This window comes from Rhopalosiphum padi, chromosome 2, assembly GCF_020882245.1.
Source record: "Rhopalosiphum padi isolate XX-2018 chromosome 2, ASM2088224v1, whole genome shotgun sequence".
Lineage (NCBI taxonomy): Eukaryota > Metazoa > Arthropoda > Insecta > Hemiptera > Aphididae > Rhopalosiphum > Rhopalosiphum padi.
Window position 1 is genome coordinate 12,002,525 of NC_083598.1, and position 16,575 is coordinate 12,019,099.

The 16,575-nt window shown below is 23.9% G+C and overlaps 1 protein-coding gene across 1 annotated transcript; it reads left to right on the plus strand.

Moving 5' to 3' along the window:
* Nucleotides 1-994: 994 nt before the first annotated feature.
* LOC132923125 (uncharacterized) lies at nt 995-14,936 on the plus strand. Its single transcript, XM_060986958.1, has 14 exons — nt 995-1,184; nt 1,930-2,001; nt 3,894-3,941; nt 5,471-5,485; nt 6,392-6,430; nt 8,503-8,562; nt 8,660-8,716; nt 8,843-8,890; nt 10,417-10,449; nt 11,873-11,905; nt 11,991-12,011; nt 13,278-13,316; nt 13,563-13,589; nt 14,812-14,936. Exons 1-14 carry the CDS (start codon nt 1,073-1,075, stop codon nt 14,934-14,936), a joined length of 729 nt encoding a protein of 242 aa, XP_060842941.1. The 5' UTR covers nt 995-1,072.
* Nucleotides 14,937-16,575: the final 1,639 nt, after the last annotated feature.

The following is a 16,575-nucleotide window of genomic DNA, read 5'->3' on the forward strand; positions in this document are numbered from 1 at the left end:
CCCCATTTAAGATAATACTATCGTAAGACCGTTACTTTAACGTTTCAAAAAACAAAATTTTTGGGAGACATTCTAGCCAACCTCCACGTGGTGTCTTCTGGGTAACGCAAATAGGCTAGTCCCAACTCACATACTTCCATAAAATATACCAACTATAAATATAACATATATAATATAACCAACTTATGTACTCCATAAAATATACCGGGACCCAACTCGTGGATTTCATAAAATATACCGGGACCCAACTCATGTACTCTATAAAATATACCTATTCTATGCTGTTTTTGAAATCTGGGAACCAACTCGAGTTTGTCCTGTGGTCGGGCCGTCTCCATATCGCAATTCGTTGTGAAATCAGCACGGTTGTAGATATACAACCGTGATTATTAGTAAAATATTATCTTGAATCTGGTGCCAACTATTAAATATCTGTAAAACACAGTACCTAACCGCGTTGAATAATGCATAACGTTTTAAAACATATCCGTGGGCGTACCGTACGATTATATTTTATTCTTTAAATAAAAAAAAATGTTCTATTTAGGTTTTTTTTTTTAAAGTAGAAGAAGCAGAAGAAAAATTTATAAGATGTGAAGAGTAAAGGGGTAAACGCGAAACATTTTTAGGCAAGACAAATTAAGACATTCGAGTACGTACATTTAATAGATTCTGAATAGATGGTTCTAATGATTTTAAATTTACAATGATGTTTTTTATTTATTTTTTTAAGCAAATCGTTTTCGCTCAGTATCATCTTTTGTATACAATGATTTATTACTGAATTCAAATTCAACACATACATTACAGTGACTTAATCAATAACGAGGTACTCTCAACATCTACCGTACAACAGAGTAGTTACCTACATTTCCCTATTTGTATTATAAAATGTAGTGACACTTATTTGCCACTTCACTATAGTTGCGTTGTTGTTGATTTCCAAAAACATAAATGCAGAAGCCTTTTTTCATTTGCTCAACTGTGCTTGTTCTCTTAACATAAAAAATTTGTCATAAGCAACTTACAATTAGTTGAAACAATTTATTATTTTATTATTGTTCTTACACTAATGATCACTAACATTTGTAAAAGAACAATGAATTTAATTTATTGTTACACCAATATCATTTTTATGATGATCGTTTATTCAGAATCATTTGAAGACTATCGTTGTATTGAAGGTAACATATTTATTTTACATACCTACTCAAATATATTATATTCTTATAACTTATTTAAAATTTTATCTCAATGAATTTAGTTGTTTTAGATGCTGAGCAGAGCGATTAAAATATTGATTTTACAACGATCTGTATTATTATTTTTTTTTTATTGTGACATCAATTTTCTTATTATACTAAAAATAAAAGATTATTAATTTCAATTTATTTTTTAGTAAGAAAATAAATTTATTGATATGTTTGGGTTCAAAAAAAAAAAAAAATGCACAGTACTTTTCTTAATAATTGGTAAAAACAAAAAACAATTTGGGAAAAACAGTACTTCGTTTGCTAATCCAATTTTAAACAAAATTAATTTTCTGATATTTCTGTAATTTAAAAATTACCATAGATTACAATGATATATTTAACGACGAGGTTCACTCGACACTTACTAACTATAATATAGGATATTGATTTTCTTCTTCCCTTCTTTTTACATGTGACCCCTAACCTTTTTCTAAGTATCTACTAAATTCACTTTTTATCAATAAAGATATTTATGTTAAAAATTGAAATACTAATTGGTGCTCCAAAGTTTATGACAAATAAAATAGAAGTTTTTTTAAAAAACACATTTCATTGTAAAATTAATGTTCATCGCAACGTTTAGAATCTAAACACTTAAATGTATAATTTAATTTGGTGAACTTAAAAATATTGCATATTCACCAACTTTTTTGACATTTTTATCTTTTTGTTACAGAACTCAAGATGATACCAGATATTGTATATACGAAATACAACTTGCAGGTTATACAAAATCCAAATAAAAAATGTTAGTATTTCTACATAACTAAATATAAAAATTGTATACCACGTTTATTTCAAATTTATTTAAAAAAATATTATTTTCTATATAAAAAGTTACCTTCAAAAAATATCTAATTTTTTAAAATAAAGCAAATGGTACCACTCTGCTGTACATAAGATGTTCAGGGAATCATTGTTATAGGTGTGTTGAATTTAATGATATATTATTGTATACATGAAACGATTCTGAGTGGAATCGGTCTATCGACTTATAAATACATTTTTTGATATACCTAGTTATTAAAGTATTTTTTTTTTTTTTTTTTTAATATAACTATAGGTTGATAGATTTTTTCTGAAAATATTGCATTTATCATATTATAAGCAGAGCTTTTCACCCGAATTATCCTAAACCCGTAACCCCTAAAAACACCTAAAAACCCTTAAAAAAAAAATCAAACACTTGAAACGGCCAAAACTTATATAACCCGAATGATTTTATTTTCAAAACACTCGAATTAACCAAACCCCAAATAAAACATTTTGGTTAATCCGAAACATTTTGTTTTTTTACAACCTTCATGTGATATATTATTAATACATCCAGCATCTGATCCGAAACCCGAATAAAATATGATTCGAATACAAAGCCCTGATTATAAGTATTTAATTGTTATAAAAATATATATTTATACTATACTAATACTCTATTAATAACATCCTTGTCTAAATACCATAAAACATTAAAAAAATAGGTTCATAATATAATATAGTATAACTCATGGTGGCTTTCAAAAATAATAATGTTCCCAGTATTATTTTTTACGATTGGGAAAAACAAACAAAAGATAAAAAAATTATTTTAATACAAATCCCATTTTTACAGACAAAATCGATTTTTTTTTTTGGTGTAATTCGAAAAGGAATAACTAAATGTTTATATTATCAATTTATGATGACATTTAAAATTTTTTTTTCTATATATGTCGATTAAAAATTATTCGCTGGATTAAAATTCTTGAAAATGTGTACAAAATCTCACATAAATTGTTTTTATATCTTTATAATAAAAAATATTAAAAGTACATTGGCACAATTTTTTTTTATGCATTAGAAATAAATATTTGAAGTTAGAACTTTGACGAAATGTATTAAAACTTTTCTTTTTGTATCTAAGATTCGAATATTTATTACACGATTCTTCAATAAATTAGTATTTCATACTTAAACAATAAAATGTAAAATATGTAGAAATACAATTATTTCTATAGACATTTTAAGTTCCAACTTTGACAATATGTCAATTATTTGTAGGAACTTAAATTGTTATGTATTTTATAATATGTAATATAAATTTTACTATAGGTACACAACAAATTTTTGATTTATTTTAAAATATTATTTATTTATTGTTATACAATATACGATATTTACAAAAAGATGTTATTAACTTTTAAGTTGTATAAGAATAAGTTGATATAATATGGTATAAAATATAAATACATATTATTATAATAATTAAATACTAATAATATAATAAATGCAATGTTTTCGAAAAAAATTAAATCAATCTCACATAGTACTACATGTAAAATAAATTACTTTATTAGTTATATCAAATTAACATATCGTAAAATACACTTTATGATAAAATTTTACAGATCATCTCCGCTCAAAATCGTTTTTCGTTTACAATAATATATTATTGAATTCAACACACTCATAATAGTCACTCGCTCGACATCTTATGTACAGCAGTGTGATACTCCTTTGCTTACCTCTCTTTTATTACTATTATTATTGTTTTTTTTTTACCCTTGTATTGTTAAGTGATTTGATAATAATCAAATCTGCCAATAAAAACTTTTCAAATTAACTGATCGTTGCTCATTATATAACAAATTAATACAATTTTAGTCAATCAGAAGATATTAGAACCAGAATACTTTTATTTGTCATTGTATAGTAAGTTGTTTTAACTTTTAATTTTTCTAATTAATTTAATATACAATATAATGTTTAATACACAAATTAAGTTTTAAAAAATAATCCATCACAAAAATGTCATACCAAATAAATGTACACGAATTATTAAAGAAAACTAAATAAAGGATATTTAAAAAAAGTTATCTCATTCTATTTGAAATCAGAATAGAAGATATTACTATGCTATCTTTATTTTTTTAGACCAATCACTATTTCAAGTCTTTAAAGATATATATATATATATATATATATTTGTGTTGTGTTGTGTGTGTGTGTGTGTGTATGTGCGGGTATGATATAACTACCAATGTTGGTTATTGATAATGGTCCCCTTGTATTGTACAATAATAGCAATAAAGCGATGCCGTGAACACACACTACTTCGTATATCATGTATGGTCGTTCGGTTTTAATAAAATTGTTTTTTTTTGTCTTTGTTAAAAAAATTTGAAATTTTAATAACTCATTTTTGTTGAAATAATAAAGTTATTAACAATAAGTACATTGAGTTGATTCACTCAACTAATATTTATTGTAGTACGATTGTAGACTTTGACAACTGTCAACCAGACAACATGCAAAACGAAGACAATATTCAACCCACGTCACCAGATAAATACGACTACAGTGAACCATGTAGTAATAAAAACATCGTCATTTAAAAACAGAGATTTAGCAATAAGGTTTGCATAGATTGAAGCACATAGTTTGCTTTGAGCGGTATCACAAATAACAGTAGTAAATATTTCTACATTAAAGTGCAGACATTACGTGGTTCAATATACAATTTTAAACAAGAAAAAAATACTTGTTTTTATCAAAAATATAATAATTAATATTATTGTATTATTGTGAAACTAAACACCATCATCAAAATATACCTAAATGGTATATGAAAATCATTTATATAAACCAATAATCTTTGTACATAATTATAAGGGAGCTGTATAATTTTAGACAAAATAAATGAAGCGATGAAATATGTAAATTATAAAAAGTAGAAGAATGCCTTTTCCTCGAGCTTTTTCCCACTTCGACAATTGAGTACATATTTTTACAGGTAGTTAATAATAGTTGGATCTAATAGTCAAATTTTTTCAATAATAAAAAAATAGGTTATTATTACAAACGAGAAACATAATAATTTTAACAATTTATTTTGAAAAATATTGGCTAAAGCCTAAATATTTCATTTGAATAAATAAATGGAATACAGGATCATATTTTTAAATAATTATAGGTAATAAGAACAATTGCTTAGTTAGATATAAAAATAATCATGACAAATGTTTATATAAGTACATTTTCAACGTAAAAATTATTCAAAAAATGTCTTATCGTGTAAATTGATAACAAATTTAATTATACAATATTATTTAACACCTATAGAAAACATATTAAAATAGAGGAAATAAATTTTATTTATATTTATATCAGCTTAACAAATATTTTAAGTTAAACATTTAAAATGTATTTATTTCAATCATTTTAATGTTTTATTTTAACAGATCCTTATTATATTTGTAAGTATTAAAATTTAATAATAATTATCTATATAAAAATAAAGTATTTTTACATTTTTGAGAATATTCATCCTTTACTTTCATTTCAATTGATGGAAGCCATCGCAATGAAACTATTTTCAACAGATTCAGTATACAAGAATAACGCATTATGGTGTCCTATCTATTAAACATAAGCATACCTACTTATTATTATTGAATGTTCCGACTAAAAAGCCTTACGCCCTTATTAAAATGTACCGATTATCAAGGCTCTTTATTCTAAACTGTCATGGAGCCAGTCAGCCAGAAATATGACCATAGATAATAAAGTAATTTTATATAACCTAAATGAACAAGTGAACAACAGTAAAAGTATACTTGATACACTCAGACATATATACTTGATTTTAAAAGATTCTTCATCAACACTCAAAAAATGAAGCTTATAAATTTTAAATTCCGAACTTTGGAGATTATTAGGTAACTCATTTTATAGTAAGTATAATCTAGCCTATCACATGCCAAAAAAAATGTATATCATTATAAAACCATAAAAACTTTTATTATTTCCTATAATCAGGTATTTTTAGTATCTCAGTTATATAAAATTCATAATTAATGTTGTATTGAATAATGTAAAATAATTTAAATGTTCAACTTTTATTTCAAAAAGAATAAAAATCGTCAAAATGTATATACAAATAGAAAAAGTTATTCGATTTTTATGTCATTATGACGACATTTTATTTTCTCTTAAATAAAATTGAAAATATTAAATGCCAGTAAATATATAATATCAATCAATATAAAACAAGAGTTTTTTTTATTATTTAATATTAGGTTATAAATTATCTTAAATTATATAAAACATATAATAATAATGTTAATTTTAATTTTTAATTTTATTCCAAATCAACGTTATAGGTTATTTTAATCCTGAATTCGGACTTCATGATAATCTAAGTAAGATTTTTAAGCCATTGTATTGTTTTAGTTTATAGTAATTTTTAGATCATCAGTGTAATGATTAGTTTATTGATTTTATAATGATCTGTTTTTGTACTATAAGTATAGTATAAAAGTCTTTAATTTTCAATATAACTATTTTTTTCTGATTAGAAACAAATTTGTTTGGTACTGAGAGGTCAAAATTGTAAATATTCATCGCATTTTTAAAATAATGGAGAAAAACAATGTATCAGTCAACAAGCTTGAAAGTTTAATACAAAGTTCCTCATAATAAGTTTTTACTGGAATTAAGAAATTTAAAGAATTTACTGGGTACTTAATTCGCAAAACGTATTCACTCTCGTCTCTCATTGTTTTAATTTAATAATTAATTTATTCAAATTCTAATTTTTTAAATTAATAAATATAATACTTAAAGTCTTAAAGACGATATTTTTAGATTTTTGAGTAGCACTATTTTGTATACTACTTAGAAGCATAGGTGATGATAGTATGATACTACCTATAGAATTTTAAATGAGAATTTCCGTTTTTAATTTTAAATTATTTAGTAAATTATTAATGAAATAATAAACAGCTCGATTTGATTAAAGAAAACTCAAATTGAAATTTAATTCATGGGCTAAAACTGACAAATAACTTACGTTTTATATCCTCTATTTCAAACCAAAATTTCAAATATTACCAATACTTCGTCAGGCAAACAATCTAGAAATCTCTTAAGTATTACACATTACACTTACACAGTTAGTCTAGCTTCTAACGAAACCAATAATAAATTTTATATTTTAAAAAACATACATTTTCAATATTATAGACAACAATTTTATCATATGATACAAAATGTCATAACTCATAAACAAAGAAAATTATACAGACGTTTCAAAAAGTCAAAACGAGGTTGAAACCACAGTATTGTGAAACAAAACGCAATTTATATATATATATATATACGAGTATACTCCCCACCTCTAGTTCAGTTTTTATAACAGTCAATGGCCGTGATAAAGCCCTAAAAAATAAATATCTCCAAGACACCATCATTTTCTCAGACTCTCTGAGCAATATCAATAATATTAAAAATATATTTAATCCATCATATATTAAGCTACATATTCCAAATCAAAATCGCATTCTACAAAATGATTACAATTATAAGATCGAAAACTTTTAAATTCTCGGACATTCTAACAAGAAAATAAATTTGCTAATATTTCAGCCTATACCACAATAAATTGTCCTCTTTAATCGTGCGAATATTATACGACCATTGAATAATCCTCTGCCAATCTCTAACATCGTGAAGTTCATCAATACCGCCAAACTTAAAAACCAAAATCACAATATGTTTTAAGTTAATTTATATAAGTGTATAGAAATTCTTTGTATACCCAATGGCTTATTATTGAATTCAAATGACTCCTGCTGTACAGCAAAAAAATTACCTACCTTTTCTCTTCTTTAAACTAGTTCTTTATTTATTTCACTAATTATCACAACAATTTGTCTTCTATAATGTGTTGTATTGCTAACATATTTTTACACTTGTAAATATATTTTTTATACAATATAAATTGTTATTTTAATAAATAGTCTTATTGTAGTTGTTGTTAAAGATTATTTTTTATATGATGAAGATAATTGTAAATTGATATATTTTCAAAAATATAAGTCGTATGATAATGTTAATATAAATATTAACTCAGTACATACATAAAGTAACAAACACAAGGTAGATAAATAATGTGAGATTTGATAATATTGATACAAAGATATAAGAATATTTTATCATGTCTTAAATAAAGGCACATATTACAAAAAAAGTCTGACAACTGCATAAATAATCTATTAGGACAAGTGAGACAAAAGAAATCTGGTTCACCAAAAGATAAGTTGTAAATATATTTCCTATCGTAATCTTATATCTATATATTTAAGTAAATAAATCATTTCTAATATATTCTAGTATAGATAATAATACCAGTTTAATGCTGAAAACCAAAAACTTGTGTTTTGTGGATCTGGTATTTTTGTATAATAATTTTAATTTATTCATTTTTATTCAGAAAAAAATTATGAATATACCATCAATAATGAAAAATTATCATTAATTGCTGTGGATAAAGGTAAGTTTATTTGTATAATAGTTTACAGTTTTATTGATTATATTTAGTAATATGTATAATTTAAAATAAAATAAATTATCTAAATCAATATTTTTAGATCAAACCTATACTGGCGTTTTTCCTAAATATTGGCATAAAAGACCAGAATTCTTTGGTAAATATAGTATACCTAGTTTATTACATCAATATATAAAATAACATTGCAATTAATATATAATACAATTAATGTTAAATTTATGTCAATATTAATTCAATATATTACAAAAATTGTGATTTTCAGAATTGAATCAAACCATAGCAAACATTTTCACTATGTACAAATTAATATGTGAGCCATTTAATAGTTAGCTACATAATGTAATTTTAGAGAAATAGTATACAATATTATTGTTAGTTATAATTTAATTAAATAACTTATTTCTTACATTTTCATCAGCAACGCCTGAAAGCAGAAGAATATAAAGGTTACTCGTAGTATAATCGCAATTAACGAGTTGTGTCCCAATCATAGAAGCAGGATACACGAATTATGTCTCAACTGTTTTATGAAGTTCTAGGTACACAAATTGTGTGCTGATTACTCCAAAACGATATTTTACACAAGAATAAAATATTCATAAAATGCATAAAAACGGTGTTATTTAAATTGTTGCCTAATATGTAATATTATTAAAATGATTTATGTAGTTATTTTTACTTTTATTTATATTAATTAGACGAAACCACAATTGATTATTGTTAGGTTAGGTTAATATTTTTACTACACTAAAAAGAAACAAGAATTGTTTTGAAAAAGTTAAAAGGAGCTATTCATAAATATGTCGAAAACGATACTTTTCAGTTGTTTCAAAAGTTATAAATACAATATGTACAATGTACATATTACATTATTATTTATTAATTTTTAAATAATTAAAAATGAAGTATATATTATATTAACTGAATATGGATTATAATTTCAGGCTAATATGAAAATAAAAATAGTCGATTCTCAAGTACAATCAAAAATAAATAGTTTCTTCACTTTATTTTAAATTTATTTTATTTTTATCAAATTTTAAACATACATATAAATATAAACTCATCAATAAAAAAAAAATGTTTTTCGAATCAACCAGTTAATAGAATAAAAATGATCTGAACCAATGTGATCACATTAAGCGAAACTCACTGTATACCTAATAATATGACAATTTTTTGTATGAATTTCTCATTTTTCGTGTAAAATATAATATATAACACAATTAACACACCTTTAATTGAGTTTAATATTGTAATGGACGAATTTCTCAATGTGAATTTATAAAAATTGTTTTATTTACTTTTTTGCCTGATATTTAATATTATTAAAACTATTTGTGTAGTTATTTTTAATTTTAATTTATATTAGTTAGACCAAACTTGTATGTAACCCGAAGAAAACCGAGGGAAACAATTCGTGTAACCCCCAAAAAAGATGATGGACACAATTTGTGTAACCTGAAAAAACCTAAGAACACAATTTAGTATTTGGGACACATCTCGTTTGCAGCCAGTATAATATATGTATAATTAATTCTCATTAATGCGTTTTTATTGCACATATTTGAGAATAATGGAAAGTAACTACATAAAAATTGTCTTAAAATTCAAAGAGAACTTTGTAAAAAGACGATAATAATATCACACATATAAACACTTTTAAATAGTGCTATTAACTATTTATATCAAACATACGAGTAAATAGTATATACGAGTAGAATATAGTATATTGAAAACATATATAAATTATCTGTAAAGTGTAAAATTTACTATATTATATTTTAAGAAATACATATCCAAAATAAATTTAATTATATTTAATTTAATTTTCAGATACATTTTATGATTCAGATATTAATTTCGATGGTATATATCAATCTTTTATAATTTAATATATTTTGTATATTTTTTTTTTATCTTTTGGTGAATAATCAATAACTTTTTCACAGTTGTAGTTTTTATATACAATTAAAAAATTAAAACACAAATTTATTTCTGAATAATAATTGATAGTTATCATGACGTCGTACACGTTGAAGGTTAAATGAAGAATATCGTAATGTTGTTTGTTTAACATATGTAAACAAAAATCATACATAAAAAACAAAAAACATATTTATGATTCGATAGGTACTATAAATTAAATGTACAAATTCGATTTAGAAATAGTATCACGTAACTAATTCCATCATATTCAATAATAAACATGATTGTATATTGTATCTACCTTATTAATTCCAAAATAAGAAGAACACTAGAGAATAAAATATCAACATATCTTGTTATTATTTAGTTGTCCAAATTTATGAATAGGTATTTCCTTTTCTTCTCAATATAATAAGTGATTTTTATCGCATTGTTATGTATTTTAATCCTCTTCTCAAAATTTTCTATTTTTTCGATTATTAAAAATTATAAGAATTTCATTAATTAATTTTATATCTGTCATTAATCGTTATTCATTTTTACAGTTAATGTTTTAATTGTTTGTTTCAATCATCATTTGTATATATCTAAATTTTTGTTTTTTTTTAATTCTAGTCTTATTTGATTTATTATTTTCCACGCAGGGCAAAATAGATAATAGCCACGTGAAAGGAATTATGTTTGTCCCTTGTAACTTGTTTCGGGTTTTTCATGCATTCATGGTTGTTTTTTTAGAAAATTCAGTATATAGCTTTCATGAAATACCATTTAAATTTATTATATGTAGTTTTTAATTTATTCTGTGCCAAGCATTTCATAGTGTTTAGGGTATTACTACTTCTTTTGATTATTTTTCATTATTGTAGTTTTTTTTATTGTGTTAAACGGAGATGTTCTACGATTAAAATTTGTATTTAATTTATTAAAAATCTCCCTAAAAGCATTCCAGTACTATTTGTTAATCTAAAATACTTTATTTTTAAACTTAATTGTAACAAATATATTTATATATTTTACATACAAGTGTACCGATGAAATCTCGTAACATCAAAAGCTTCTCATATATATATTGAACCAGATAAACATAACGTCTAAGACTTACTACCTCATAACAGTAAATTGATCTATACATAAAAAATACCCCAAAATGGATAATATTGTATCCACTTTAAAAATATCAAACAGCAATATATTTATTTTTTAATGGATTATAAAAAATTTTAAAATATATTTTTAATCATTATCGTTTATACCAAACTTAATTATTTCTTAATAGATATCTGGTTTATAATATAAATACCAATTTTTAGTAAAAGTTTAAATTATTTAATTTTGTTTTTACTTAAAAAAATTTATTTTTTAGGAAATCTGATGAAAAATAAAATAGAAAACAGTGGTAAAAATGCTAAGAAAATTATGATTATAAATAAATGTGTAAAATGTATTACTTTAAAAAATATTAAATTGATTTACATTTTCAGTAAATGTGGCTATAAACACAGGTAATTAAATTTAACATAATTTTTAGCAGCAATACTAATAATTAGGGCTCGGATATAAATGCCCTTTCAAAAAATGCACTATTTATTAAATAAATTCAAATCATTATGTATAAAAAAATTAGTAAAAAATTTAATTACATTTGCATTAAACTGTACAATAAGAAGAATTTAAAATTTCAGCCTTGTCCATTTTAAAACTGGATTACTTGGTGGTGACTGGTTAAGTTCAAAAACGTAGTAGGTACTGCGTAAGTAGTACTTATATTTCAATGAAGTCAACTTTTGTACTAACACATTTTTAGATGAAAAGATTTCCAAAAAAAAAAGATTCAAATCCATTTTATCCGAGCCCTACTAATAATAAACTTCATATTATTGCTTACAACATTCTGAGTAGAGTTTGAAATTAATCAACAATATATCAAATGGTGTACTTTAAAAAAGGGTCTTGTTAGTAAATATATCATTAACTCATAACTCGTCAATTATCAAATCTACATTTTTAATAAGTAGGTAGTGAAATAAGTGTAATAATATTTACTACGATTATTTTTTTGAAATACTAAGTTTTTTGTCCAAAATTTTATTTTGCATATTTTAAGATATTAAATTTAAAATAAAATTTATACAACAATAAATTCTTTTTCTTCTTAAAAAAAAATGACATATAAACCGAACGCGTTATTGAAGAAAAGTTAATTGATAGTATTTCTTGAAATTTGTCTCCCATTTACCAGCAATAACGATAAATTATATTGACCACATATCGTAATTTTAAAAACTTCATGTTTGTATTAATAAAATACTATTGTTATAAAATCGATTATGTTATAATTATCATAAGAGCAATAATAAAACCATATTCAGTTATGTTAGGTATCTTGCTGCAGTTCAGATTCTATGCCTCTTTAAGTCTTAAACGATGTTTTATTTTGCATAGTTTTATTTTTTTATGCTCGTACAACGAGTATACAATACTAACGTATCATCGAGAACTGTTCCACCATATCTGACTATCGTTTGAAGATGTACAGATTACCGATTTTTGTATGGCTGTGGCATGCTCTCTTGCTGTACAAACTACAAAGTACCTACAGCTTCCTTGTGAATACATAAAAAATTCCTATTTTTAATTTAAAGCATTTATCTTGCCATGACATTCTGTAATTTTAATATACATTCACTTGTCGCTATTAGAGTCTCTAGGTTAGAGTGCATATTTTAGTTATTAACACTTAAAAATAATTATATAATTTTTATGTTTAGATGTATTACTGGATATAAAAGATATAATGATGGATAAAAGTATAGTTGTTTTAAAGCATTTAATTAATATTTAAAAATCATTATTTTTAATTATTACCCGCAGCATCATGTAGCTATAAATAATAATAATTTATCACTACTTGTATCAGTTGTATCTATATTTTAGTAAAGTTAAATAAATAATCGTATAATAATTTATCAATACATTATTTTTATATTTAATTTGTATAAGTTTTTATAATAAAGTTAAATAATATTGCATGCAATTCTACATTTTATCAACAGTTGAAGACCCCAATCCCATTGATACAGGTAATATTAAGTTTATACTTGAAAGTTTAGTTATACTTAAAAAAAATATAGAATAATGTAGGTAAACGGATAATTAAACGATTTGTACAGCTAAAAATGATTGAAATTGTTGAATTCAAGTGAAAAGGGCTGAATTTAAAAATAATAAATTTATGCTTAGAATTATTTTTAAATGACGTAGTAATTATTAAGAAAAAATATTGTTTTAAAGGTTAACTTAATGGACTTGCTACAAATAGTTCATTACCTACATACCTTTATATTGTTATCTTTTTGTTTTTACACAATTGTATTACATAATAAATTCCATAATCAGATAAGTACATTGTTTGTATAATTGTACTTTATAATGATTTTGATTTGAAATTATATTAGATATAGGTACCTATTTACTGTAATTTATTTCGTATCTATTCTTGAGTATTTATCCTGTAAATCCACACGTACTCTGTCAAATATAAAAATCATTTAATTAATAAATGATATGTGTGTGTGTGTGTGTGTGTGTGTGTGTGTGTGTGTGTGTACAATCATGTATATTTGTTTCAAAATTTTTGTGTTTAAAATTTTAAATTAGAGTTGGAAAAATTGTAATATCCAAAAAATGCACATACACAATTCAACTTTTTTTAAAAATATTAAACAGCCACATTATTAAAACACTTACAAGATTAATTTTTGCTAATTTTTTTTTTTTTTGTTTATTGAATCAAAAATATCTGACTGAGCTTAGTGAGCTATAATAATATTATGATTTTTATTGTTTAAGATGGGACATTTAGGCAATTTTTAATCTTGTAGTAGACATCCGAGATTTGTATGATAGTTGTAATCGATTATTAGTGTGATACTCAATATGTGGTATATTTGTACAAATATTTTTGGTCAATATTTTTTAAGTAAAAAGATTATAATCGGTATTTTTAAAAATGTTCAACCCTTTTGATTTTCATTTTCGGAACGCCTCTGGTTATATATTCATTATAGTCCAGTGATATTAGACGAAAAAAGGGGTGCAGCTCGGAAAAATTCCCACCTAGCTGAATTTTGGTACACACCTTTATGACATCGTTGTAAACAACTAGGTGGGTATTTTTCCGAGCTGTAAACCTTATATCACTGGATTATTGTAATTGAAATAGGTTATTACTTATTAATGAGATTATCAGAATGTGGATATAAATATATATATAATAGTGTAAATGAATAATACATTTTGCAGTTGATCCGAAGTTTTACCAACTGAATGAAAACGAATCTAAGTTGATTATAACACGTAAGTTCGATAAAATAACTAATTATTATATAAAAAAAATATGCTTAAATAAAGAACATAACAACAACTAAGCCCTAATAGCCAATAAATTGAATGTTTATCTTACTGAAATATTTATATTGGCTGATCTTCACGCGTTTCAGCAAATCACGTGTAGGTACACGAAAAAAAAATATTTCATTTGTAACGTGCATACTGCATAGTGCATACTGTCATTCCAAAGTCATGATTTTAAATGATTGTTAAGATAAACATAGTTGTAAATAATTTATTAATAATTACTCAAGTAAATTTTATTAAGTTTATTAAAGTACACGGCATAAAGATTTTGTATACTCGACCACCATAGTACATTTAAAAATACTGTACTGCAAACTTTCTTATAATTTATGACGTTCCCGTTCATCTTTTACTAGACCTTAATTTATTTAGATCCTTAATTTAGCTACAGTCCAGTTGTTGCGTCTTTTTGGAAGCTATTCAATTATATTATGTGGCTTACTATAATATATGACGAATATGTCGGAGCAAATATTCGAACATTGTATTGTATTTAGTTAATGTTATTATAACAGCCGATTCCGATTTCTATATTTATACCATGATCATTCCTGGTTTGGCAAGCCCCGGGTTTCATAATTTTTGTGATATAAAATATTTCCTGATAGTTCTTAAAATCAATAATTTGTTACACCTTAAATCTTTAATAGTTCTAATTAGTATAGGTACTTGATTATTAAATAAAAATTAATATGATTATTTTAATTATTTTTAGTCATGAAATGTAAGTAATTTTTAGTCGCATTTTGTTTTTATTTAATATTATTTAACTTATAAAACTATTAGTAATTAAATATTCTAATACTAAATTATTTAATTTAAAAATTTAACTGATATAATAGGAGTTTAATAACATTAGGAATTACTTAGTCCTTTTTCGTGTTTATTGGTGTATTTTAAAGTTAGAAACAAATGAATTAATATAGTACGGGAATTACATTTATTTCGTCGTTCGTAGACCCAATATCAATGTGAAGAGTATAAACTTGATAAAACTGTTTACTACAGTTTTTAAAAGTGCTTTCCACAAAACAAGTTTTTCCTTCGGGGGAATTTGACTACCTTTACTTGAAAATTAAACCTATAATTCTATCTTCTTTTTCGTCGTCAAATAATATAAATTCAAAATCACTAGGTACAATAACATCTTCTTTTGATTTTGGATCCAATGAATTCCCTAGCGATTTCCTACGTCACTAAATTTAATCCCTGACGATGTACTCTTCACGAAAAATTTGAGCGGCAGAATTTGTTGAATCATGTATGCGTTGTCTTACAATATTAATTTTTTTATTTTACTTCAATTTTTGTCGAGTCATATTTACATTGATGAATGGTAATATTTAAAATTTTATTACATTATAAATTACATTACAAATTTTATTTTATTAGTAAATGTCTCGAGTCTCGACCGTATCGGTACCAACACCGATTTGCATAGACTTTTTTGTAGACAATTCTAGTAGGTATATAAAATTCATTGAACGATTTTTATTAATCATTATTCGTTAGTTAAAATCTAATAAATTAATGATATCTATATTTTATAGTCAATTATAAATTGATTATTACATTTTTATAATCGAATAATGCATACTTATTTTCAGTTCTACCTAAAATAGATGAGTCACCTGATCATTATCAGTTAAG